Source organism: Haliotis rufescens, unplaced genomic scaffold, assembly GCF_023055435.1.
Source record: "Haliotis rufescens isolate VD_foot unplaced genomic scaffold, xgHalRufe1.0.p SCAF_14, whole genome shotgun sequence".
Classification (NCBI taxonomy): Eukaryota; Metazoa; Mollusca; class Gastropoda; order Lepetellida; family Haliotidae; genus Haliotis; species Haliotis rufescens.
The window spans coordinates 24,178,294-24,203,877 of record NW_025963824.1 but is presented as its reverse complement, the minus strand read 5'-3'; the positions used below and the strand labels follow the sequence as shown (position 1 = coordinate 24,203,877).

Below are 25,584 nucleotides of genomic sequence, written 5' to 3'. Positions count from 1 at the left end.
AACTCACCCACACCAACTCACTCTTTCACCCACACAAACGCACTCACACCCTCACCCTCACTCACTCACTAACTCACACACCCTCACTCACTCACTCACTTGCACACTCACCCACCCTCGCACTTTCTCAGAGACACTCACCCACAACACCTCACTTACTCACCACATAAACACACTCACCCTCAATCACTCACTCACTCACACACTCACCCCTACTCCCTCACTCACACACTCACCCACCCTCGCACTTACTCAGAGACACACTCACACACACCAACTCACACACAAACGCACTCACCCTCAATCACTCACTCACTCACCCCCACTCCCTCACTCACACACAAACGCACTCACCCTCAATCACTCACTCACTCACCCCCACTCCCTCACTCACACACAAACAGACTCACCCTCAATCACTCACTCACTCACCCCACTCCCTCACTCACACACACCAACTCACTGACTCACCACACAAACGCACTCACTCACTCACTTGCACACTCACACACCCTCGCACTTTCTCAGAGACACACTCACACACACCACCTCACTCACTCACAACACAAACACACTCACCCCCACTCACACACACCAACTCACTGACTCACCACACAAACGCACTCACTTGCACACTCACACACCCTCGCACTTTCTCAGAGACACACTCACACACACCACCTCACTCACTCACCACACAAACACACTCACCCCCACTCCCTCACTCACTCACACCAACTCACTGACTCACCACACAAACGCACTCACTCACTCACTCACTTGCACACTCACCCACCCTCTCACATTCTCAGAGACACACTCACACACACCACCTCACTCACTCACCACACAAACACACTCACCCTGAATCACTCACTCACTCACACACTCACCCCCACTCCCTCACTCACACACACCACCTCACTCACTCACCACACAAACACACTCACCCTCAATCAATCACTCACTCACACACTCACCCCCACTCCCTCACTCACACACTCACCCACCCTCGCACTTACTCAGAGACACACTCACACACACCAACTCACTCACTCACGCACAAACGCACTCACCCTCAATCACTCACTCACACACACTCACCCCCACTCCCTCACTCACACACAAACACACTCACCCTCAATCACTCACTCACACACACACTCACCCCCACTCCCTCACTCACACACACCAACTCACTGACTCACCACACAAACGCACTCACTCACTCACTCACTTGCACACTCACACACCCTCGCACTTTCTCAGAGACACACTCACACACACCAGCTCACTCACTCACCCCCACTCCCTCACTCACACACACCAACTCACTCACTCACACACACACAAACGCATTCACTCACTCACTCGTGTACCGATGCTTCATTGTGTCGCTAAAACCTCCGCCACGCGGGAGACACATGTCAGCGCATGTAGATTACCCACATGACATTGACGTGCGTCATACTCTGCATTGAGACGCCCTTTCAGGCACTGATCGGGAGACAGCATTGATGAATTGTATAAAATCACAATATCTCCCCGTTCTTGTTTAAAGTTCATTCCGTATATGATTAAAATGACATCTTATCATATAAGATGAATATGTCTTTGTTATAGACTGTTCACTCAGCAATGCATTCTATTAAACACGTTATGAATTTGGTTAAATTTGTCGTGAATAAGATATCGAGGGAATGGTTATGACCATGCGTGCACTCCTCCGGTTGAAAGGCGGACACCGGCCGAAATGACCACTCCTGTACATACATGTGTGGGAATATCCGCATACCTCAGGAATGCGGTGATGCAGCGAATGGTCCTTGTATATGTAGCTGATTCACAAAAGCACTGTTGATATGACAATGTCAACCCTTTTCATGAGTACCGTCTCCGCCCTACCCTTTTGTGGCCACGCCCCTTTGTAACTTAACGTGCACCCCACCCCTCCCTGCCCACGTGATCCGATTGACCCGGGAAACACGTGTGGGAATACACTGTCCACTCCAACCAGTGAGGAATGTCCGGGTTGTTTATAACAGCTTATGAAAACAGAATACACTGACGTCAATCGGATGAATTTGTCAGTTCAAATTCATTTACAAACTGAGAAAGGACAGTCACGAATACGTCACGGTGATATCTCAGTGGCAGTATTTTTCAAAACTCTGGATTCGTGAGTACATTAAATTAGCCTTGGTAATCGCCATTTGTTCTCGTAGCCAACATTTCAGCCAAAACCAGTCCATAATTATGTCAACATACCCGCCGGGCAAAAGGAAGTATACACTTGAAAATTGTATTTGACCCTAAAATTTCAAAAATTACTCGGCTGTAAATAGTGTCGAAACACTGCAAACTTTAGGTCCAAAACACAACTATGATACCCGTATCAAATAGCCACCATCAAACATGGGTGTTCACTTTCGTTTGCCAAGCAGTTTATTATGGTGGTCGGAAAAATTATCTCATATGGAGAGTTTTTAAAAAAAAATACCCTTTCAATTCAACCGTTGTGCTACGGTGAGAATAGAACCCCACCGGCATACAGTGATCGGGTGGTCACGCTCGATGATTTATCATCTTAACGAGGCAAGGGAGCTAACTGACTATATGTCTAGTTTTCACTCTTGCCGAACAAGACTGGAATTTCAAGGCTCGATCGTAGCGCCACCAGTGGCTATTACGAGTTATGCCCCCTTCTGTGTCCCTCCAACTGACCAATCAGGTTCCACTTCTCGTATTACTTGCATTTGATTCAAACAAAATGGCGACTTCCTGTCAAGACGATCTGGTCGATAATCAAGATCTATATTGGAATATAACGGGTCTTACCTCGTGAAGTGAGTGAGTGAGTGAGTAACGCCGCTTTGAACAGTATTCCAGTTATATCGCGGCGTGTCAGCTTAACGTGGGAGGGAAGCCCGAAGTGATGCAGGTCTCAGACGTGTTCCACTTCGGTGAAACCCACGAGCACGGGTATGGGTGCTGACAAACCTAGAAACATAATCGGGTCGAACCGGGATTCGAACCCACAATCATAGGTTTCTGGCGTGCCCAAGGGACGCAACTCTGCATAGCGAATCGCGACGCCTTAGACGACTGGGCCACCCGTGCCCCCACCTCGCGAAGTGCATCAAATCACTTGAGCATCTTGATAAATAAAAACATGAAAAGATGTGAAAATATCTGTCGACGCTCAGTTGGCGGTTCACATGCTTGGCAAATCCTGACCAAAATCTGCACGTTTAAATCTATTTTGTTTGCGAAGCGGATGTCTAGTTCCTCGCGCGATTTTGATTGGACTCTGCATAGACTCGTTAATGCTTCCAAAATGTAACTCCGGAATTCCAGCCAAGTTCGGCAAGGGTGGAAACTGGACTGTAATAGTCAGATAGCGCCCTTGCCTCGGGCAGATGTGATTTGTTTGATTGCCTGTTGTTGTAAACAGATGCCGTTGAACGTTTGTCATAATATCAACCACTGGTCTGTCTGGTCCACTCTAATAATGTATTCGCCGTCGTAACACGTCTCGAATATTGCGGCGGGCGACGTTGGACAACATTTACACTCCATTTCCATTACCCTCTCCTAATAGTGTTTAGAATACCCCATCTTCTCTCAAATGTTAGCGTTGTATTTCGGCAATAAAAAAACCACCTAGTTTAGAGAGGAATTCACCCAATTAGCGCATAAATGTGCACGTCTGTCGATCCTAAAACACACCCGGCTTGCCGCTTTTCCCAAATAATTTAATTTCGTTTTAAGCAGGTACGAGTTAGTCCGAACGAGCTGACATTTCCTCGTCAGGAGAAAGTATTTTTCATTACCCGCCAACACCTAGCACAGGTAAAGGCCACTCCAGTCACAGGGATTTTATAAATTTTACTTCAAAGTCGGTCATAAAAAATGCATGTCTTGTCAAAAGAGCTGACTAGTCATTTATTTTGTTTAAACCTGTCTTGGCAATCAGGTGGGAACGAGGAGGGACGTCTCCAGAAGAAATCGTCTAATCTTTTTCAGGTATATTTGCATTTTACCTGTACTTAAACACCTTATATCGATCACCGATCTATGTATAATGACTTTTGGCTGGTTATGTTTATTCACAATACGACTGATTGTGCACGAAAGCTATTTGTAGGATATAACGTTAGATGTGCTCTTGTTAATGGTGTATAAAGTGTGCAAATACGTTGCTAGTTTTTAATGACGTATGTTAGTGTTTGATATGCAGGGGCTGACGTGTGTTTAATGCATAATTTTAGGCCAAGGTCGTATTGCGATGTGTTTGAGGGTTTGATGTAGGTTGTGTAGTCGTGTGTCAATACATCGTATCAGTTCTATTCATAATATTAGACAATAATTTACATACGGGTGTGAGATAGTCCCCCCTCTGCTACCAACGCATGCAACAAGCGTGTCATAAATTCAGTCATCGTGTATTGCAGTTTCACGTTTGCAGTTTGAATACATATTTATTGTGTGTAATAAATCTCTGCCAGGCAATACCCTTCCCCACGTAGATGAAGTAGTTCAAGACGCCATCTTTGCATGCGCTTTATGAGTTGAAGTTGTCCTGTTAGGAAAGGGACAGGTCACTATTAGTCATGACTTTCGTATTGTCTACTTGAAATGCCTGTTTAATTTTATGATGACGCTCAGATTTCAAAAGTAGGAAATTATGTGTGTACAATCTGTATTTAGGTTGACAAATATTTGGTATTTCATTATTGATGTGAGTGAGTTGTGTTTTACGCTTTTATTAAACAATATATAAGTTACATTAGGGTGTGTTAAATATGTGTGTGTGTGAAAGGCAGAAAGCGTTCTAGTATTTACGTTAGCAATTCCAGGGCAGAAGGGTGTTTACCTTGGGTGACCTGTCTGAATAAGTCGAACACCGGGTTTACCCGATCCAGACTTACTTATTTGTAAGACACTATGATACAACGGCGGTAGTATTGCTGCCTGCGGCGTAGAACTGCATTCACTCACTCGCTGTAACTTATCAACCATTATAAGATATTTACACCCGTCCATTCTAGGAGCGTTCAACATACTTCATCAAAAACCCATAATAATATGTCTGTCAACGCTAAATACATTATGGCTGTCAACCGAAGCGTGACAAAAAAGGCAAGGCTTGCCATTCCCATTTATACAACACAGTACATAAAAGTCAGGTTACATTGCTGTTAACATGTGAGGATTGCCCTTTGTATGAAACATGCGCATGTTTAAAAGTTAAAGCAATATTTATTATTCAACTGGGCGGCGCATTACTACAGTTCAATTGGGTATCCGTGACGTGTGACGCTGGAGGGTGCGCGAATGTGTAAGCTCTATCCCAGTATTGGGCGTAGCAACCAATGTTATTATGGCAGATATTCAAATAGATACAGACTTACATGGACGGAATCAGTCTCCTGAATCTGTGGAGGTAGTCGAGTGTGTTTACACAGAGGTAAGATTCTATCGATATTAATGTGTGGGTGAAATTGGGTTTAACGTCGCGTTCAATATTATTGCGCTTATGTAGCAGTTCTGTCTGTCCGTGTGTGTGTGTGTGTGTGTGTGTGTGTGTGTGTGTGTGTGTGCGCGCGCGTGCGGCTGCTTGAACTATCCCGGACTTATACCAATTTTATAGTGCTAGCCCATTGGGATACCATGCCGCAGTTTAACATGAATACCACACTCAGACACAGTTACTGACTCCGTGTCGACCAGTCCTTGTTTTAACCCCGTAATGCCGAGCCTCCGGCAGGGTAACAAGTTCCATCTTTTAACTTATTTTGGTACGACGCAGCCGGGGATCGAACCACCTTCCGTTCAACGAGCAGACGCTCTATCCAACAGACCACTGAGGCGGTCCTACTTCTGATTGAACAATTTCGGGAAAAGATGATACGAGTGGAAAAAATATGTAGTGGGAATAGATGAGGTGTTGGGAAGTATGTTTTACAGTTAAATGACAAAGTGAGATGGAATGGGATTTTATGTAGCGCTTAAGATTTTTGCTCTTACATGGCGACGTGTACCGTGAGTGTGTCTGTACTAGTCAGAACTAACATATATATATATATATATGTTTTATAGTACTAGCCCACTGACACACTCAGCCCTCAGTTTAACATGGATACCCCACTCAGAAACAGTATACTGACTCCGAGCCTTGTTTTTCATCACCTTAATGTCGAGGGTAAGGCACGGCAACAACAAGTAGCGTCTTTTGGTATGACGCAGCCGGGAATCGAACCACCGACCTTCCGTTCTCTATTGTGGCGATCTCACACTAGACAACCCCGTGGTTGTCTGTATAAGCATCGACAGTCGCATCGGAGTAAACTGACACCTAGTCATTAAGTCAGATCACATTTTATGAATACCTGCTTGACATTTTATAATTAGTAAAACAGCGGGGGGCTAATTCTGAACAGGAATCATTAGTATTTCAAGGCTCAAATCCCGTTCTTCATACCCGTGAAGGTCCAGGTTAGAATAGATCTTCAGCAACCATGCTTGCGGTAAGAGGCGACTAACAGCATCGAGTGATGAGGCTCGATGAATTGGTCGATGCATGTAGATTGTGTAGATCGATGTCAGTCACTGGATTGTCAGTTTTAGATTCGATTATTTACAGACCGCCGTCATATAGCTAAATGTTGCTGAGTGCGGCGTTAAACAACAAACAAACAAAGCCCGCTCTTTATATGACATTTCATATGGTGCGGCATTCCTGAAGTAAATATCATGTCAATTCTTTCTTATTCGCATAAAACAATAAGTCGTATGTACGTTCAGGGATATATTCGGCCCCAAAACAGCAGCAAATAACAGTAAAAATTCCTAAACTGGAGGTAAATAATTACAAAAATATGTTAATATAATTATAACTAATATCATTGCTTTGCGGGGGTGACTTGCAAATCTCGGATAACAGGATCAATAAAAAGGCTTTATTCTTTAGTTTAACATAAATGCACTGAATGCGATGTTTAAGTACATTTGAATTCGAGAAAATAAAAATAAAAGTCCCAATTTTGAACACAGTAATGTTTTTCCCCAATTTACCTTCCATAGACATTTAGCTTATAATCCAAAATAATTCCCTGACGTTACTGGGGTAAATGTTCTACGATGCGGCGAAAGACAATATAATGTTCAGTTTGATGAACTTTGAAAAGGCCATTTGTTCTCAGTGACATTTTATTTAAATTATTCATATCATATTCGTCATGTAAATGTCCACAATTAATTACACAAATGTTGAATGTTTTATCAATTTATGCTATCATTTACGAATAAAGGTCAGCGTTTGCATAACATCATACAAGGATAACAGTGTACTGTCTCTGTTCTCATCAGACCAGGGCAATATTGTTCCCAGCAAGCTATCAACCTCGCGGTGTAGTTGAATGAATATTAAGCAGTGTACTGTTTCTATTCTTCTATACAGCTCCTAATGCGTCAATCAAACGTATGAAAATGCTGTCATGCTGTTTTGCACAGTCAAAAGATGTATATTCACTATATTCCGATGCATTTCGCACATGCTGTCAACTCATTAAGTCTTAGATATGACAGTAAAACACCACGACGCCACACGGATAACTGTTTTGTTTTAGCACCAATGGTAGTCTGAGGGATGCGGTTTCTTTGATCCCGCGTCCAGTAAGCTTACATCATGGTACGGCAGGGCTGGTGCTTGTTCTGCCTGAAGGGAACACACATTAGCAGAGTGTGATTGTCGCCGAGAGAGTAATTGATGAGGGTGTAGGCGGGGGACATGTTCCATGCTTCTTCTAGACAAGGCTGCGGATCGAAAGGTTCACTGATCTAAACTGCCGGGCAAAAGAAAGTATACATCCATGTGTGATGGTAGCTAAAATGGAACAACCAAGAAACGGTTATTCGGTGGTGATGTCTTTAATGCGGGTTTTGGACTTTCGTGTGCAGCGTTTCGGCGACTGTTTTCAGCCTAGTAACGTTTGGATAACGTTTGTAATTCTTTTGTCAATTCATATTTTCAAGTGTGCCCGCCTTTTTAGAAATAAATCATGCTTTGATGTTTTTCTTGTGCATTTACCCACAATTTTAGTTCGGTTACGCCTCTAGTAATGTAAGGCATTTCTTGTTTTTGCACTCAAAAAGGTTAACCGACTCCAAAAATCGGTCTGTAATTATGTTAAGTTTTGGGATAAATAATTCATTTACGGTTTCGCATTTATCAAGTTCCATGCCGAAGTTGCAATTTTTATGCCACCCGTTCTGACTACCGGCAACGCCATTTTTGATTTTCTAAACACATCTTATATCATCGTTTTCCCTTAACACACTAAGAAATTAAAATTAATTAAAATTAAAAACAAATCGGCGTTCATATGTACCTTTGTCTTTTAAGAAGCCATGATGCTAAATGCAATATGCTGGTTTTCCTATTGTGAATATTTTTTTATAATCAAAAGACTTGCATCGTGTTATTAGCCTACAGTTATGCACAATGCGATCTCACAAAGATACGATTGATATTTTCAGAACAAACTTCACGTCGATCACTGTGTAGACAAGTAACAAATATCTCAATGATTCCAAATAATGCATTCCAGGTTACATGAACATTCTTACACACCTCGGAATAAGATAAGGACTTGCAAAGTTGTGAAGTTCGCATCAATGCGATCAGTGAATGTGAGCGGTTAAACGCCGCTTTGAACAGTATTTCATTTATATAAAGGCTCTGCAATCCATGTAACCAGTCAATGAGAACTTGTGGAAGGTTATTATCTGGGAACTCCCAAGAAACATCCTTCGGGGCGTTCTACATTTTTAATTTGTTATGCGATGATAAAAACTGGTAATACAAGCCACAGAGCATGAAATAGCCCATGTACACCTGGACTGTCTAACGGCACATTACTCATCTTTACAAGGTAGGGGAGATATTAATCTTGGTTAGGGCGAATGTTAAAGAAGGCGGTTCCCAAACTATGCATGTGTGAACAGATGACATAAGGTCGCCCGAATTTCACACAAATTTTCAGAATAGCTGTGACAAACAGAAACATTAAAAAAAATCACATGGGTCATTTTGAGACAATCTACGGATTAAGTGTCTGTGTACCAGGCCGGTACAGACATCATAATGATAACCATATATCATTTGGATACTAACTTTGGACATGCGAGCAAAGTTTATGAGATGGAATTAGAAACCAAGGTCCTAAATACAGCGAGGTTAACTGAATATCAGCAGTCAAAACAGAGCTCCTCATAAAAAAAAGAAATATGGGAAATATAGCTGCTGTTTTTCGAATACAATGTGTACATGTATACAATGTTTGTGATTAAATTATTGTCGACTGAGAAAAGAAGGTCGTAGCGACAAAGAAAAGCTTAATTTTAGTTTTGTCGTAAGGGTTAAGGCAGAATTATTTTTGTTACTTTCACAAAATACATTCAAGATCATGACAAAATTGTTATCGGTACTTTTATGTTTAGTTTCAATATCCTATATTATCACAGTGTCACATCAAAAAATGAAGTCAGATGCAATTCCCTATATTGACTTGTATCATGTTTTTTTTCAGGTGAACAATTGACTTGCCTTTGCATGTGTTTGTGACGGGTGCCACCGGTAGGGCAGGATACGCTCACCTTTTCGCGAACACCTGCTATCATTACTATTTGATAGTGATTCATAAACTCATGCTCAAGACATAGTCGGAAAAGTAAATCGACTTATGCAGAGATTTATATTCGATATGGAAAGGGTTTTGTCGCTTTATTTACATCATAGACAACCTTGTAAGGATACTGTTATATGTCTTACATCAATTCTACAACGCATCTCATGTATATATCTCCCTGGATTATTCCAGACCAACTTTCGAAGATAATATGAAATGAAACACCAAATGATCATGAGTCAGGGTTCATTTGGAGTTTGTATAATAAAAAAAGGAAAATTTTAAAATGTCAATCGATTAGCCTGATGATTTATGTTCCTGAAACTCGTAAAGTTAACACAAACAAGGTGATCCATGGCGGAATCTGTCAGACACGTATTAAACCTCATACCTATCTCATGTGTCCCTAAACGTCAGTGTTTCTTAGTTGTTTATTACCGCACTCAGGAATGTTCCAGCAATATGACGGCGGTCTGTAAATAATCTTGCCTGAATCAGACAATCCAGTGACTAACACCATGTTTGTTCGTGTGTTTGTTGTTAAACGCCGCACTCAGCAATATTCCAGCAATATGACGGCGGTTTATAAATAATCTAGCCTGGATCAGACAACTCAGTGACAGACACTACGTTAAACAACAAACAAACCAAACAAATCTTTTGACCAGCATGCCTTGTTGAACAACAATTCTAACACGAATCTTGATCGAGTATTCCTCAATGAATTGGTTCATCAAGACATGAAATGTTTTCCCCTGGACACATGTACACGCTGTAGTATGATTTTTTTCTCCAGCCAAATAGAATGCATATAAGTGCATGCATAGCACTAGATTCCGGGGTAGAATAGGTCTTCAGCAACCTATGCTGGCCGTAAAAGGTGACTATGCTTGTCGTAAAAGGCGACTCACGGGATCGGGTGGTCAGGCTCGCTGACTTGGTTGATGCATGTCATCGATCTCAATGGCGTGGATCGATGCTCATGACGGGATCACTGGATTGTCTGGTCCAGACTCGATTATTTTCAGACCGCCGTCATGTAGCTGCAATATTGCTGAGTGCGGCGTTAAACAACAAACCAACCAACCAACTAAAAAACTGAAAATGACAGACGATTTGATGTGATAGCATACTATAGTCGTTAGGACAGGGCAGGTAGACACCTGGTGTCACTACTGATTGTCAGTGATACATTCAAATACTTTTCACCACTTTGTTTCCTTTTTCGCCCAATGGAATCTGTTTCGGCAGATGATCGACACTGATTTTTCTCTAGGTCTTTCTTTGACGTTTTATATTTACTCGTTTCCCAGAACTGACATTAACACTACATATCTTATCAAACAGATGTTGTTTTACTGTAGGGTTATTCTAGTTTAAACAGGAAAAAGGAGATCGCCCGAAGCGGTTTCTTAATACCGGTGTGTCATCACTCAGCAGCAGATACTTCTATCTCGTTGACATCGGAACTTGTTACTTTGCAGATCAAAGCCAAGGCAACCTCGAACCAGACATGAATAAAACGGCAGGTATAAACGGCACGGAGCCAGAAATGATTGAAGAAGTAAACCCGTCTTGGAGCGGATTAACACAAGCTGAAGTGGTAGTGGTGGGGGCAGTTGGCGCAGTGATTCTCCTCGCAACGTTGGCCGTTGTTCTACGTATCATCATGCCTCGGGTACGGCGGAGATCCACCAAGGAAACAGTTATACCGCGGAAGCCGATTGTTGAAGAGAAAACAGGGTAAATATCCTTTCTTCTTACTCCGCCCTTGAGAGAGGGATTGAATGTGATTTTCCGCCGCTATTAGCAATATTCAGGCAATATTTTACGTAATTCGAACTTCTAAAAATGTCTATCAAAGACCTCACTTCAAGTATCTCATCGGGGGGGGGGGGGGGGGGGGGGGGGGGGGATGTCATACCCTTCCAATTTTGAGGGAAAGCCTGTGGCGAGGTGCTACTGGTAGAGCGGACACCTTGTGTCATCGCTGATTTTCAGTGATCAATTCATATAATTTTCACCACTATTTTGCCTTTTACGCCGAATGGAATATGTTACGGTAAATAATCGAGACTGATTATTCTCTTGTGTAGACGTTTTATATTTGTAATCCAGGCTGTTTTTTAAGTTTTTAAGATGTTCTGTATTTGAACTTGTTACGATCTTACCTAACTGGTTACGTGATTTTTCACCGAATTACGACAGGGCGTAAGTTTTGGTTCGTAATTATTTGTATGTTCGGAGGAGCCAGAGCATTAAGTTTTAAAATTTGTTAACAAAATAATAAATTTAAACGCTGAGCAGAATTTCAGTTACGGTAAAATATAGATTTTACAAAGAAAGGGAAAGGCTTACATGGAAATTGAGTTTCCCCGGGTTATGTGGTATGATCGACGTGTTGGCACGTGGTGCTAATGGCCATTTATCACCTGTATAATGTGTCACTCGGTATTGTCTGCATTCTTGAACAGAACCCGAAGTAAGATCATCTGCCTGTCTTTTCTTGACAATTTCCGCAATTACATCAAATGCCATCCTGTCGTCACATAGGTTTTGGAAAGTTACTTTGCTTGGTTGTTAAAGATACAACGTGTCAGCTGGAACTAATCTACGTATTCTGCCGTTCTCTGTGTTGCTTAACTTCAGTATTTCTTAGCGTTTAATTGTCTAATAAAGACATATGTCTCATTCTGCTTTCGACGTTAATGCTGTACTATATATAGATATATATATATATATATATATATATATATATATATATATGTTAATTGCAGTACGTCTTGCCCCAATATGGGCATAAGCGAGGTTTGAGTGGTTACCCTGTGTCCTTTTTTTATTTTTTATTTTTCTTAACGTCGCAGTGAACAATATACCAGCTATTTGACGATGATCTGTTAATAATCGACTCTAGGCCAGATAATCCAGTGATTGCTGTCATGATCATTGATCCCTGGAATTGGGATACGATGACATATGCACACGTTACAGGCAATTATTTCCAAGTTCATAGCTTAAACCTATTCCCAATGCAATCAAACAGAGATAATATATATTTTAAAAATGTATTACTATACTAATTTTATTTTTCAGAAATCTTTTGGCTCCGGGAACACCATCTTCTCAGTCATCGCGCTCAACATCATCCCGTTCCAGTAACCATGGCGACTGGTCCGATGCCTCCTCCTACAAAACAAAGAGTACATACTATTCACAAAACAGCCTGTTTCCAGGGAAACCAAACTCATTTAGTAACCTTCGTCAACAGGCGGGTCTCAATTCTGCCAACGCATCACCGTGAGTTGATTATCTGTGACCGCATGGTACAACATGTTCAGTGCGTAGTAACGATTCTCGGTGGATAATTTCACCTCAACCTATACTTTGCGTTACCGTAATTATGGAATCTGCAGGTCTGCATTCTGTCATGACACCGTGTGTTAGATTATTGTCGGCTTGGAGTGTTTCCGCGAACACCTGGTGTCATCACGGATTTTCAGTTATCCATTCATACAAGTTTCACCGCGACTTTGCCTTTTATGCCCAATGAATTCTGTGTAGGCGGATGATCGAAACTGGTTATTCTCTGGCTTTGAGATTACATTTTATACTACTCAAAACAAGTTAAGGACCACTCGATGTTTTCATATTACAAAAGTTAATCTGTCATGCCATGACAGGGGGATCGTAAACTTTTTAGCAGTATTTAAGCATGAAAGATACTGATGACATTTTATGTTTGATCTTTTTTCATCGCTATCGAGGTCCACAAATCAGCAAATTTATTGAAGAAATATATACAATGTTACTGAAGATAGTTGACATTCGCCTTCATTTTGTATGTGAAAGAAATTAGACAAAGAGTGAAATGTAGGGGTTTGTGTCACTCACTTGTCACATATGTCCCAGGCATCTTCGGGATACGTAATATGTGTTTTGTATTTCCATTTCGTTATTCCATCAGTATAAACTTGCATGGCCTGCCCTCACATTAATCGCCAAAGGCCAAAGAACTTTCTCTGAAAGATTACGCGTTGTAGCGATTGACAATAACATAACTTTCGGCTAAGCAGCCTCAAAGTAGAAAATTATGACTGCTGTTCTCACGTTCTGCAAATATCAACATGCTTGTTTCAGGGCCTCCTACAGAAGCAAGACAACCGAGAGACTGAACGATGACTTGATCTCCATGATATCCCAACAGTCGAATGTGTGAGTGCAGCTGTCAGTCGTCCATCAATACAGACTCAAGAGAATAGGATATTGATCCTAATTTACCATCGCCCCGAAAAGCTGCAAGATTGCTGTTGCAGCGTTAAGCAATAATCACGTACACCTACTTTACCGGGTAGCCTTGTGGTTAAAGGGTTCGCTCGTCACGCCGGAGACCCCTTGTTCGTTTCACTCATTGGTACAATGTGTGGAGCCCATTTTGGGTGTCCACCTCCGTGATATTGCTGGAAAATAGCTAAAAGGGGCGTAAAACAATTCTCACTCCTACTTTACCATTTCCCCAGAGCAGATTCCGGTTCAATACCCGGTTAAAATGAGTGAGTATGGTTTTACGCCGCTTTTTGCAATATCCAGCAATATCACGGCGGGGGACACAATAAATCGGCTACACACATTGTACCCATGTCGGGATTCGAACCCGGGTCTTTGGCGTGACGAGCTGCCCCACCGCCCCCGGTTAAAATGGGGATCAAGTGGTCGGACCTGAGCTGATTACGTCTCGTCATACCCCTGATCTTGAATGTGTTTGGAATATTTATGGCTGTATGGTTAAATGACATTCACTATGACACATTAACATAGACTGCAAGGGAGCTTTATCACGTAATGGTGCTGAGCGTTGTGATGATATGAGAAACAATTGCTGTTTTCAGCCTGGAGCCGCTCAACCTGGGAGAGCAGTACAGAAGTAACTGGGAACAGACGTTTGAAGAGCAACACGCGGAGAAAGGACACACGAAGTACGTAATACTAGGTTTGAAAATATCTTCAGACAAGTGACCATGCAAACGAAGGCGCAGACTAGCTCCCGTGTGCCACGATCCCTGGTCTTTCAACTATCTACGGGTTCCCCAACTTCACCATTATGATAAAATAGTTAGCTTAACCGTTTCTTGTTCTTATCCGACACCTTAAGAACAAGGTAATGAATATATAGCCCCGTGGGGATTACGGGCCAGAAAGGCCCCAGTAACGTATCCTGGTCGTGGGAGGAGACTGTGGATTGAATAATCAGGTTGGGTGACTGTTCGTATTCAAACATGCCCGCGTGGCTCGTTGCGTGTAGCCCCCGTGACGATTCCAGGTTAGAATATGGCCCCAGCAACATGTTGTTCGTAAGAGGCGACCAAATGAATTTGGTGGTGAGACTCGGTGAAAGCGTGTCCTCGTACCTCGGCGGCGTGGATCGGTGTTCACAATATCGCTCATTGGATTGTGTGGTCCAGACTCGATTATGTGCAGACCGCCGTCGCTTAATTGGAATATTGCTGAGTGCGGCGTTGAGCAAAATCACAAAAAAGTCGATCCTTGTAATATCAATCACTGGATTGTCTGGTCCAGACTCGATTGTTTCCAAGCTGCCTTCATGTAACTGGAATATTTCCGAGTGCGGCGTTAAACAACAAACCAACATGACAACCGATATTTATACATCATGTAAGCCACAAGCTGGATTATCGTTGTCAGCGCAAAATCAAATTATTACTCAATCACTTATCATATATTTGTAGAAGGTACATTCTTTGTCATTTAACCCAGTTGACGGGTTATTATTATAATGTCATGTTATTTTCAGTATCAGCTACGTGTCCCATCCGTCAGACAACATCGTGATGCCCGACAGATACGACACCTACCCCTTCAGGCACACGCAGTAAGTACATCATGCCTTAGTTCACACTCGGACACTCCTCTTAGGCTTCCAGGGCAGAGTAGATCCACAGTACACCAAGCCTGTCCGATGACGGATGAGGGTAGCGTGGATGCGTGTTTGTTATCTTTTCCCGGTTTTTTTCGTACCCGACGGTGTGCCTGACCCAGATGCGATTCATTATTGGCCGTCCTAAAATATCTGGAACATCGCGGTCTGCAGCGTTACGTGAAGACAGTCATTGAAATGTCTCGCCATGAAAACGATATAGCGGCCACCATGTTGTAGCTGGAATCATTTTAACTATGGTGTTAACAATATTCATTATCAGTCAGTTACGTATGTAGTCAGTGCGTGTAAACGGTGATCACGACTTGTGGAATTAAATATTTACTTATGTCACCGTCCAATGTACTTTGGTTGACATCGGTTTGACCCAGTGGCACACGTCGCCGTATTTCTTAGATGTGACAGACACCTACGACAGTGGGTTCAAATCCTGAATTTGACGTGGTTATGATTGTTGGCTTTTTCAGGGACCCAGCATTATATTTACAAACTGGGATCTGAGATTTATGTTGGAGATTGAAAGGTTTCACGGTTACTGCTCCCAAACCCGCATTTTTCTGTCAAAGGAGACGTTTTTTAGGACAGACTACATAACCTGCAAACTATTTATTTTTCTCTGTAATAACCGTGGACAAAATGATTTGTTTCTATTTTTTTAAGAGATTATATCCTTTAAACAAATCCCACCTCATCTACATCTACAAGCTGACACGCCGCGATCAAAACGGCCAAACTAATTCACACCGCTTCCTGATCCTTATCATAATTGACTATTTTTGCTTAAAAAGAAAGTGCGTTTTTCAATCATGTCGTGGTCACTATGGTAAATATGTTACAATTTTGATTGTAGTAAATAATATTCACTCAAATAACGTATTTACTTATTCTCTTCCACCGTTGCAATAACCGTGTGCTGTACATAATCACATCACAGCTATAAGGAAGCGTCATTATGAATATTTTTTTAATAATCTGCTTCACTTTCTGTTTTTAATTTTGCTTTCTTTTCTTCCAGGATCAGCCCAAGATCCCAGGAAACGCGCCCAGTACCAATCATCGTCTACCCCCAGCAAACGCGACTGTAGACTGCATCCATGTCTGTGTGATGTATTTATCAAGTCTCAGTTATGTGATAAGGCGAGATAGTGTGATTGACAGTGATTGACACATGCGTGACGTGGATGGATGATTGATATACCCAGTGATTGATCCGGGTTACTAGACAACTGGTTACACCCTTACCCATGGACACTCGTTATCTCGTCATTTTGGTTTTGTCGAAATGAACTCAACATCCAAGCTACCTTTAAAATCTCGAAGCTTCACCTGTTTAAAGGTGTGCCCTCGAGTGTCCTTATTTCGAGTCTTGTGTATCGGTGCGTGATCGGTTTCCTTAGGTACAGGTATGACACTGTAACATAAAACTGAGTCACGTGACCCGGTGAACGTTTATCAAATGTGTTGTTGGATGTTATTTGTTATTTATACCATCGTTTGTAAATATGTGTATCAAATATGCATATTCATGTGTTGTTCATATCTAAACCAGATCTTACATACCGTCAATATTATTTATCATAATATGAATAATAATGGCAAATGACACAGCAAACATCATGAACGAGAACCAACACTTTCCATGCCTTTCATTCATTCTATCGTGTGTAAATTTGTATCATTTTAAACATTCCTGAAAATCTCAAAGTGTGTTGCATTAGTATGATACTGCATCTACCTGCCCCTTCGTCCTCCAGTGAGGAACACAACCCTGAGAAGATGGAGTCAGGGGGTAGGTCCAGTGGTCAAGCAATGCCATGTTGGGAGTTATGTCCCTTGATATTCCACGGTTCGCAGGTCGGGTGTCGCATCCCACATTCGCCCCGACCATGGCTGTTGGTCTGTCAGAACTTGTCCCGTGCTCTGGGGTTTCGACGATCGTCAACGACGTGTGTAGTCGGGGTTGCTCTCACATTACGATCAACCGTTGTGATAAAACTAAAATATTGTGCATTGTTCTCAGTCATTCGCTTGCTCAGTTCAGAACAATGAAACCGAACACATTACAAGTTTCCTCAGAGGTAATAAATTCTGCGGGAAATTTTCTTTTCCAAATGCAATATTACACATTTAGTGGCAATGTTGAATGCAGATTAATACTGGATGATATATGTTGAAGAATCACTACAGTTAAATTGTCCCATTGTTAATACATATTGTGACATTTCTGTTTGTTCTGTTCTCCCTTAGGAAAAAAAGCTTTGCGTACCTGCTTTCAAACATGATAATATCTGAACAGAACTAAATTGAAGTGCATTCGGATCCCGCAATTTGAAGCTAACATTTGTTTATATGTAAAATATTATTTTTGTATTTTTTGTATTGCTGTGAATAAAAATAGCAAATATTTTGTTGCGTTCCTGATTAACGGACTAGTTTCAACGTCATTACTATTATTACTATTGATACAAGGCCACGCTTAAAACGTGACTTGACATAGAATCTGACATAAGGGCATGTGTACTCATCTTAGATCACACGGAGCATAACATAGCGGCATGTGTACTGGTATAAGGTCACACAGTATGACATAACGACATGTGTACTGATATAAGGTCACACAGAGTATGATATAACGACATGTGTACTGATATAAGGTCACACAGAGTATGATATAACGACATGTGTACTGATATAAGGTCACACAGAGTATGATATAACGACATGTGTACTGATATAAGGTCACACAGAGTATGATATAACGACATGTGTACTGATATAAGGTCACACAGAGTATGATATAACAACATGTGTACTGATATAAGGTCACACAGAGTATGATATAACGACATGTGTACTGATATAATAAGGTCACACAGTATGACATAACGACATGTGTACTGATATAAGGTCACACAGTATGATATAACGACATGTGTACTGATATAAGGTCACACAGTATGACATAACGACATGTGTACTGATATAAGGTCACACAGAGTATGATATAACGACATGTGTACTGATATAAGGTTACATAGTATGACATAACGACATGTGTACTGATATAAGGTCACACAGTATGATATAACGACATGTGTACTGATATAAGGTCACACACAGTATGATTTAACGACATGTGTACTGATATAAGGTCACACAGAGTATGATATAACGACATGTGTACTGATATAAGGTCACACCGAGCATGACATAACGACATGTGTACTGATATTTAATAACACAGAACCTGACATAACGACATGTGTACTGATATTACATGTAGGTCACACCGAGCATGATATAACGAAATGTGTACTGATATTACATGAAGGTCACACCGAGCATGACATAACGACATGTGTACTGATATTACATGTAGGTCACACCGAGCATGACATAACGACATGTGTACTGATATTAAATCACACAGAACCTGACATAACGACATGTGTACTGATATTAAATCACACAGAACCTGACATAACGACATGTGTACTGATATTACATGTAGGTCACACCGAGCATGACATAACGGCATGTGTACTGATATTACATGTAGGTCACACCGAGCATGACATAACGGCATGTGTACTGATATTACATGTAGGTCACACCGAGCATGACATAACGACATGTGTACTGATATTAGATCACACGGAGCATAACATAACGACATGTGAACTGATATAAGGTCACACAGTATGACATAACGACATGTGTACTGATATTAGATCACACCGAACATGACATTTCGGCATGTGTGCCCATGCAGAGAATCGAACTCGGGCTTTTTGAGTATCAAACGAACGCTTTAACCACTTGGCTACCCCGCCGCCTCCGATCATGTATCCCCGTGTTATGGGTTTTCGGACGCTTAAAAAACAATCGTAGTTTTCTCGGTAGTCACGAGAACAACCGTAAAACATCTCACTCACTTGTAAAGATAAAGTTATCTACAAAAGCAGGCCATCACTTGAATATTTACATTGACTGTGTGAGGCCACAACCATGGTTATAGCGGGAGAACTTGTGATAAACATGGCCGTCCAAAAACGTATGATGAGCCGGTGACCTATGTACAGAATAAAACTTGTCACACCGAGAGCATGACATGACGTCATCAATACCAGGTCATTATGGGTAATGCTGTCACACCGAAAAAAGGTGACACAAAGCGTAACTATTTGTGTGTGTTGTTTAACGCTGCATTCAGCAATAGTCCAGATTTATGAATGCTATCCGTAAATAATCGAGTCTGAACCAGACAATCCTGTGATTGATATCATGAGCATATATTCAAGCAACTGAGATAAGATGACATGCAATCAACCAAGTAAGCGAACCTGACCACCCGAGCCTCTTACGACAAATATAGGTAACTGTGCACGTATATGTTTCTCCGGAGTTTGGTTTAACGCCGCTTTCAACAGCATTCCACTTATATGACGGCGTATCAGCTTGTTGGAGGAAAACCCAAGTGATGCATGCATTAGACGTTTACAAATTTCGTGAAACCCTTGAGTAGGGGTATAGTGCTGACAAACCTAGAATCATAATCCGAGCGAACTGGGATTCGAACGCATGATCATATGTTTCTGCCGTGCCCAAAGGAGGCAACTCTGCACATCGAATTGCGGCGCCTTAGACGACTGAAGCACCCTTGCGTCCGTCGCTGTGTATCGTGCAGCCCAGCTGATACAGGGAGAGTTACAGATACCGCCAGCTTTCACTGTTTCAGAGTAGCACGGGATCCACATATATTCACATATTATCCCGAGGGTCCGATCGTAATGCCCCTGTTTGCGATGTTCCCTGATGAAACGAATATTTTAAATCCACTTTTAGCACGGAAGCTTTATTACTATTATATACATATCCTTAAGACACACAGGCCCATTAACCTAGTCTCTCCGGGGCGTGTTGTGTTGTGCGGAGACAGTATAATATTATATTTATCCCAATTGGCCTAAACCCCAGTATGCCTGCTGGGAAGCAACACTTCTCTTTCAACAGATATATGGGTCAGATAAATATTTTGGGTTAACGGAGGGTGATTGAGTGAGTTGGGTTTAACGCCGCTTTTAAGAGTATTACAATTATATCGCGGCGTGTCAGCTTAATGTGGGAGGAAAGCCCGAAGTGATGCAGGTCTTAGACGTTTACCACTTCCGTGAAACCCACGAGCACGGCTTTGGTGCTGACAAACCTAGAATCATAATCGGGGCGAATCGGGATTCGAACGCACGGTCATATGTTTCTGGCGTTCCCAAGGGACGCAACTCTGCACAGCGAATCGCGGCGCCTTAGACGACTGGGCCACCCGTTCCCCGGTTAACGGAAGAGTGAGTGAGTTTGGTTTTAAGCCGCTTTTAGCAATATTCCAGCAATATCACGGCGGGGGACACCAGAAATGGGCTTCACACATTGTACCCATGTCGGGATTCGAACCCGGTTCTTCGGCGTGACGAGCGAACGCTTTAACCACTAGGCTACCCGACCGCCCGTTAACGGAAGAAAGGATATAGGCGTTGAGATCATATTCATGGAATGATTGATTGAAAATTGATTAATTTGTCAGTCGTTGTCAGATGAGATGTCCCAATTAAGTATTGTCTGACACACATGAAGATTAATTGTCCTTCATAAACCATTTTCTTACGCGGGAAGTTTCGAAAAGGAAACATAATTATGCTATGGTATTAATTATGATCTTTTTAAATTAATTCTTGCTCGTGAGATTCCTTCGAGGTCGTTAGAAGGAAGGCCATGAGCGCAACTCAACGTGAGATTGATTTAAGAAGGAGAAAGTCCACAAAGTCAACATGTTCACGGATGTGATGACTGTACAGTTGGTTGCACTGGGGGCGGTGAAGTAGCCTCGTGGCTGAAGCGTTCGCTCGTCACGCCGAAGGCCCGTGTTCGATTCCTCAAATGGGTACAATGTGTGAAGGCTGTTTCTGGAGTCCCCCGCCGTGATACTGCTGAAAGCGGCGTAATTCTCATTCACTCGCTGCGGCGTTGGAACTTTCACATTTTCCTGACATATCCTGCCAATGGAAGAGACGAGTATGCGAATTACGTCCTGGGAAATGGTAGCCACATCGGCCCTGCAACGCAAAAGCCAACTGCTGCAACGTATTGAGATGTGGTTGACGTCGTCATTCCATTTCTTCCTACAGGTCCTCTATCGGGTTCAAATCCGTGGTTCTGGAGGGCCAGAAGAGCACATCAACGTGTGTGTTACAGGCTCTTGTGATCCGTGCGGTCGAGCGTTGTCCTGCTGGAATAAACCGTTGCCGTTGGTTGCAATTGGGAGGACGTGTGGTAGGAGAATTTCGTTGTTGTGTCGTTGAGCGATCAGATTGCCCTGGATATGAACCAAACCTGTCCTGCCATGATGAGAGATAGCCGCCCATATCATAACGCTACCCTCACCAAACCCGTCCGCTTCCTGTACGCAGTTTCCGGCGTAACGTTCTCCTCGACGTCCGTAGATCCGTGCTCTTCCATCGCCTCGACGGAGGAGAAATCTTGATTCGTCGCTGAACCAATCTCTCCATCGCAGTTGAGGCTATACCCTGTGTTGACACCAATGCAGTCGTTGTTTACGATGTTGTCGACTCCATATGACGCGTCAAACAGGACGTCTTGCTCGTAAACCTGCTCCTCTTTTCATACGGTCTGGTAGGAGATTCTGCGCAGTCTGGGTATTTGGGATGCGGTTGAGGGGGCTGTGATCCGATCTCAAAGCCTTGTGGTGGTGCTTGGCGCAGCATTGAAAACCCTGGCTACAGCTGATGGGGATTCCCCTGCCTGCAAGCGGCCTGTGACGTTGTATTGTGCACTTCTGTTGTTGGCATGTTGTTGAACTGTCACTGTTCGATTGACGTAGATGCCAGGCAATCCAAAACACTGCACTTGATACCGTTCATAGTGCTGCTGCACGTGCTGTACGTGTAGCTCCATGGTCCTTTTGTTAATGTACTGGGTGCGTTTTTCCGAATCGTACGTGTTTCCCGACTGATGGTTTGCATGTCCCTGTTGTGATCATTTTGATCCGGGACATTTGTCACGGACACTAACACATTAAACCTCTTCATTTTGCACCTCTTGGTCCGCTAATTGTGCTTTTATGGCCAAAAATATCCGTATTGCGTTTCTTGTTTTGAAGAGTATATATATTGTGTTGACCGATGCTCTTGAGGTCAATTTACAGACCGTCGTCATATAGGTGGAATATTGCTGAGTGCGGCGTTAAACAACAAACAAACAAACAAACAAACAGATCAACATTGAAATAATGGTATAGTTATTGACCCAGATTGAACACAACGATGCGGACTCTTTGCATGCTCGGCATGCTCGGTTAGGCGGAAGTCATGATTGGGAGATCCGAGAAGTAAGGAGCGTGTTCATTGTTTGTGTCCGTTTTCCTGGTCACATGGTCCGCGTGGGTTAGGATGGGATGGACCCCACTTGGTATTAGGTCGGCTGTCCCCTACAACGTATCGAATCCAGAGGAATCAGGAGAAGCCAGTTATCAACGTCCGCGTAGATCAGTTAAACCGTTTGAGGGTACTCCATGTCCTAGGAACTAGTTGAATCACCCAGTGGATGATCCCGCTGCTGTGGAAATCCTGGAAGATGACCCCGATGCTGCGGAGCTCCAAGACCTCACACTTGCGGACATGGAGAGATCATATTCAAAGGGGGCAGTTAGAACGCCAGTGGCTGTTGGAACTCGTGCGGGGCGGACTGTGAAACCTGGAATAAGGTTTAGTCCCAGTTAGATGGGTGAGTGAGTGAGTGAGTTGGGTTTAACGCCGCTTTTAACAGTATTCCAGTTATATCGCGGCGTGTCAGCTTAATGTGGGAGGAAAGCCCCAAGTGATGCAGGTCTCAGACGTTTACCACATCGGTGAAACCCACGAGCACGGGTATGGTGCTGACAAACCTAGAAACATAATCGGGGCGAACCGAGATTCGAACCCACAATCATATGTTTCTGACGTGCCCAAGGGACGCAACTCTGCACAGCGAATCGCGGCGCCTCAGACGACTGGGCCACCCGTGCCCCCAAGTTAGATGGGAGGGAGGTGGTGTTGATCAATTCGAAAATAGTTTAACTGTTGTTTGATTGTGTACGGTATTGTTTGTCGTCTTAGGGGCAAACCTTTACCATTATATTTTCGTACAGGAAGAATAGTTCTGCTTATAAAGTTTTGCTTTCAGGTGGCATTCCAAATGCGTGTAAGCGAAGAGGAAATGACTGAATTTATGGAAAAAGAGCGTCCCATCTGGCCTGACGAGGGCATGGTCTGTGCCGTGCCAGGGCGGAACACTCGCTACAAAGTACCGCAGATGGTGGACCAATGGGTCCATGCGCACCGCCCCAAACATAACCTACGTATACGGGAGAGTGTTTCAGAGAAAACCTGATGCGGAGAGGCATGCGAGGTCTCACCCATTGCCGGCCTTTGTCACAATAGTCCAGAGACGGAACCGACGGTTCAAAGACCCGGGAGACTGTCTTCTTCCCCGAAGAGACCCTATTTGAGGGTCTAGAAGAGCAGACCGCGAGCAAGCGGCCCAAACCAGGTCTTCCCAGCCGCGACGGCGCCTGAATCGCGAGGCCCAGGAAGAGAAAGACCAGCAAACTTCCAAGTCTCAAGTGATTGAGAATGTTTCGAATTTTCGCATTATTTCGCATTTTGATGTTATTGTATGGACCTGAATCCTTTTATTTATTTTGTTGTTGTTGTTTACTTTATTATTTTCGATATTCTCTACAGGTTTTTCTATATATCTACACTTGTTGATTTATTTAGATTTGTTATATTTTTTAAGGGGACAAAAAGGGTAACATTTTGACTTAAGGGGGACGGGAATGTGGGCGACTGGGGATTATTGCGGGTAAATGGATATATTTAGGAACTTAGTGGGTGGGTTAGTTTTAGGGGAGTTGAACGGCTGACGTAGTACATATCCTTGCAGTCCTTGTTGGAGCAGCTTATGCCCACGCGGGTGTAGTGGCTGGGAAGACGTGACGCTGCCACGCTCTTTGCATGCTCGGCTTGGCGGGAGCCATGATTGGGAGAGCCGAGATGTAAGGAGCGTGTTTATTGGTTGTGTCCGTTTTCCTGGTCACATGGTCCTCGTGTTGGCTTTATAAGCCTTCCTGGGTAGGGAACCGTCATGGCCTACGCTTGCAGTCAGAAAGCGCACGTAAAATCTCCCGCGCACTTAATCAGGACCATTCATTATTTATTATACGGCTTTAGATGGGATGTTAGATTAGGAAGTATGGGTGGGGGGGAAATAGAGTACAGATTAAATAGGTTTGTTTTGGAGACGTTTTACTTTCTGGAGTTAAGTTAGAGGGTTAGAGGGGTGGTTAAAAGAAGGTTTAAGAAAGAAGGTTGAATTGGGTTACGTGGGTATGGGGGGGGGGGGGGGGGGTGTAGGGTACAATCAAGTGGGGGAAGATTTTACCCCGTTTTTGTTTGTTTTCAAGTTAAATAAACTTTAAATCAAACTTTACTCTTTGTGTTTTATCTATGATTAGAATTGCATTGGTAACCCGGTCAGGAGCCTCCTAGAACATAAAGACATCAGGATACAGCACAGGGAGAAGAGAACACAACGCCAAGTACCACGTTTTGTATTTATCATGTATCCAATATTGTTTTCTTTGTATATATTGGTAAAGGGGGATAATTGCTATGTATTGTTCTATAATTGTTTTGTATGTGCAAAATAGTATTAGCAAGACTTAGTTACAACAAAACTGATATAGTGGCGTGTAACATTACTGGAATGTTTAATAAATACTCCTCACTGTTGGCGGGAGTCCTTACTCTCCTTGCAATGATATTGACGGGTAAGCGATTGAGGCGTCTGGTACTTTTCCTGGCACGGTGCTTGGTATGCGAGCAGTCA

General features: G+C 42.8%; 1 protein-coding gene across 3 annotated transcripts in view; it reads left to right on the top strand.

Annotated features, from left to right (window-relative positions):
* LOC124131294 overlaps nucleotides 1-18,043 on the top strand; it is a 36,862-nt gene extending 18,819 nt beyond the window's left edge. The window contains exons 1-7 of one of the 3 annotated variants that reach the window (XM_048395182.1): nucleotides 3,965-4,026; nucleotides 11,177-11,435; nucleotides 12,786-12,989; nucleotides 13,830-13,904; nucleotides 14,579-14,665; nucleotides 15,502-15,579; nucleotides 16,661-18,043. In XM_048395182.1, coding sequence (XP_048251139.1) covers nucleotides 11,206-11,435; nucleotides 12,786-12,989; nucleotides 13,830-13,904; nucleotides 14,579-14,665; nucleotides 15,502-15,579; nucleotides 16,661-16,730 — 744 coding nt within the window. In that variant the 5' untranslated portion in view covers nucleotides 3,965-4,026; nucleotides 11,177-11,205 and the 3' untranslated portion in view covers nucleotides 16,731-18,043. Of the gene's footprint in view, nucleotides 1-3,964; nucleotides 4,027-5,314; nucleotides 5,471-11,176; nucleotides 11,436-12,785; nucleotides 12,990-13,829; nucleotides 13,905-14,578; nucleotides 14,666-15,501; nucleotides 15,580-16,660 lie in introns of those variants that run through there. The other 2 variants (XM_046494481.2, XM_046494482.2) reach the window with 2 other exon arrangements.
* The last annotated feature ends 7,541 nt before the right edge of the window (nucleotides 18,044-25,584 follow it).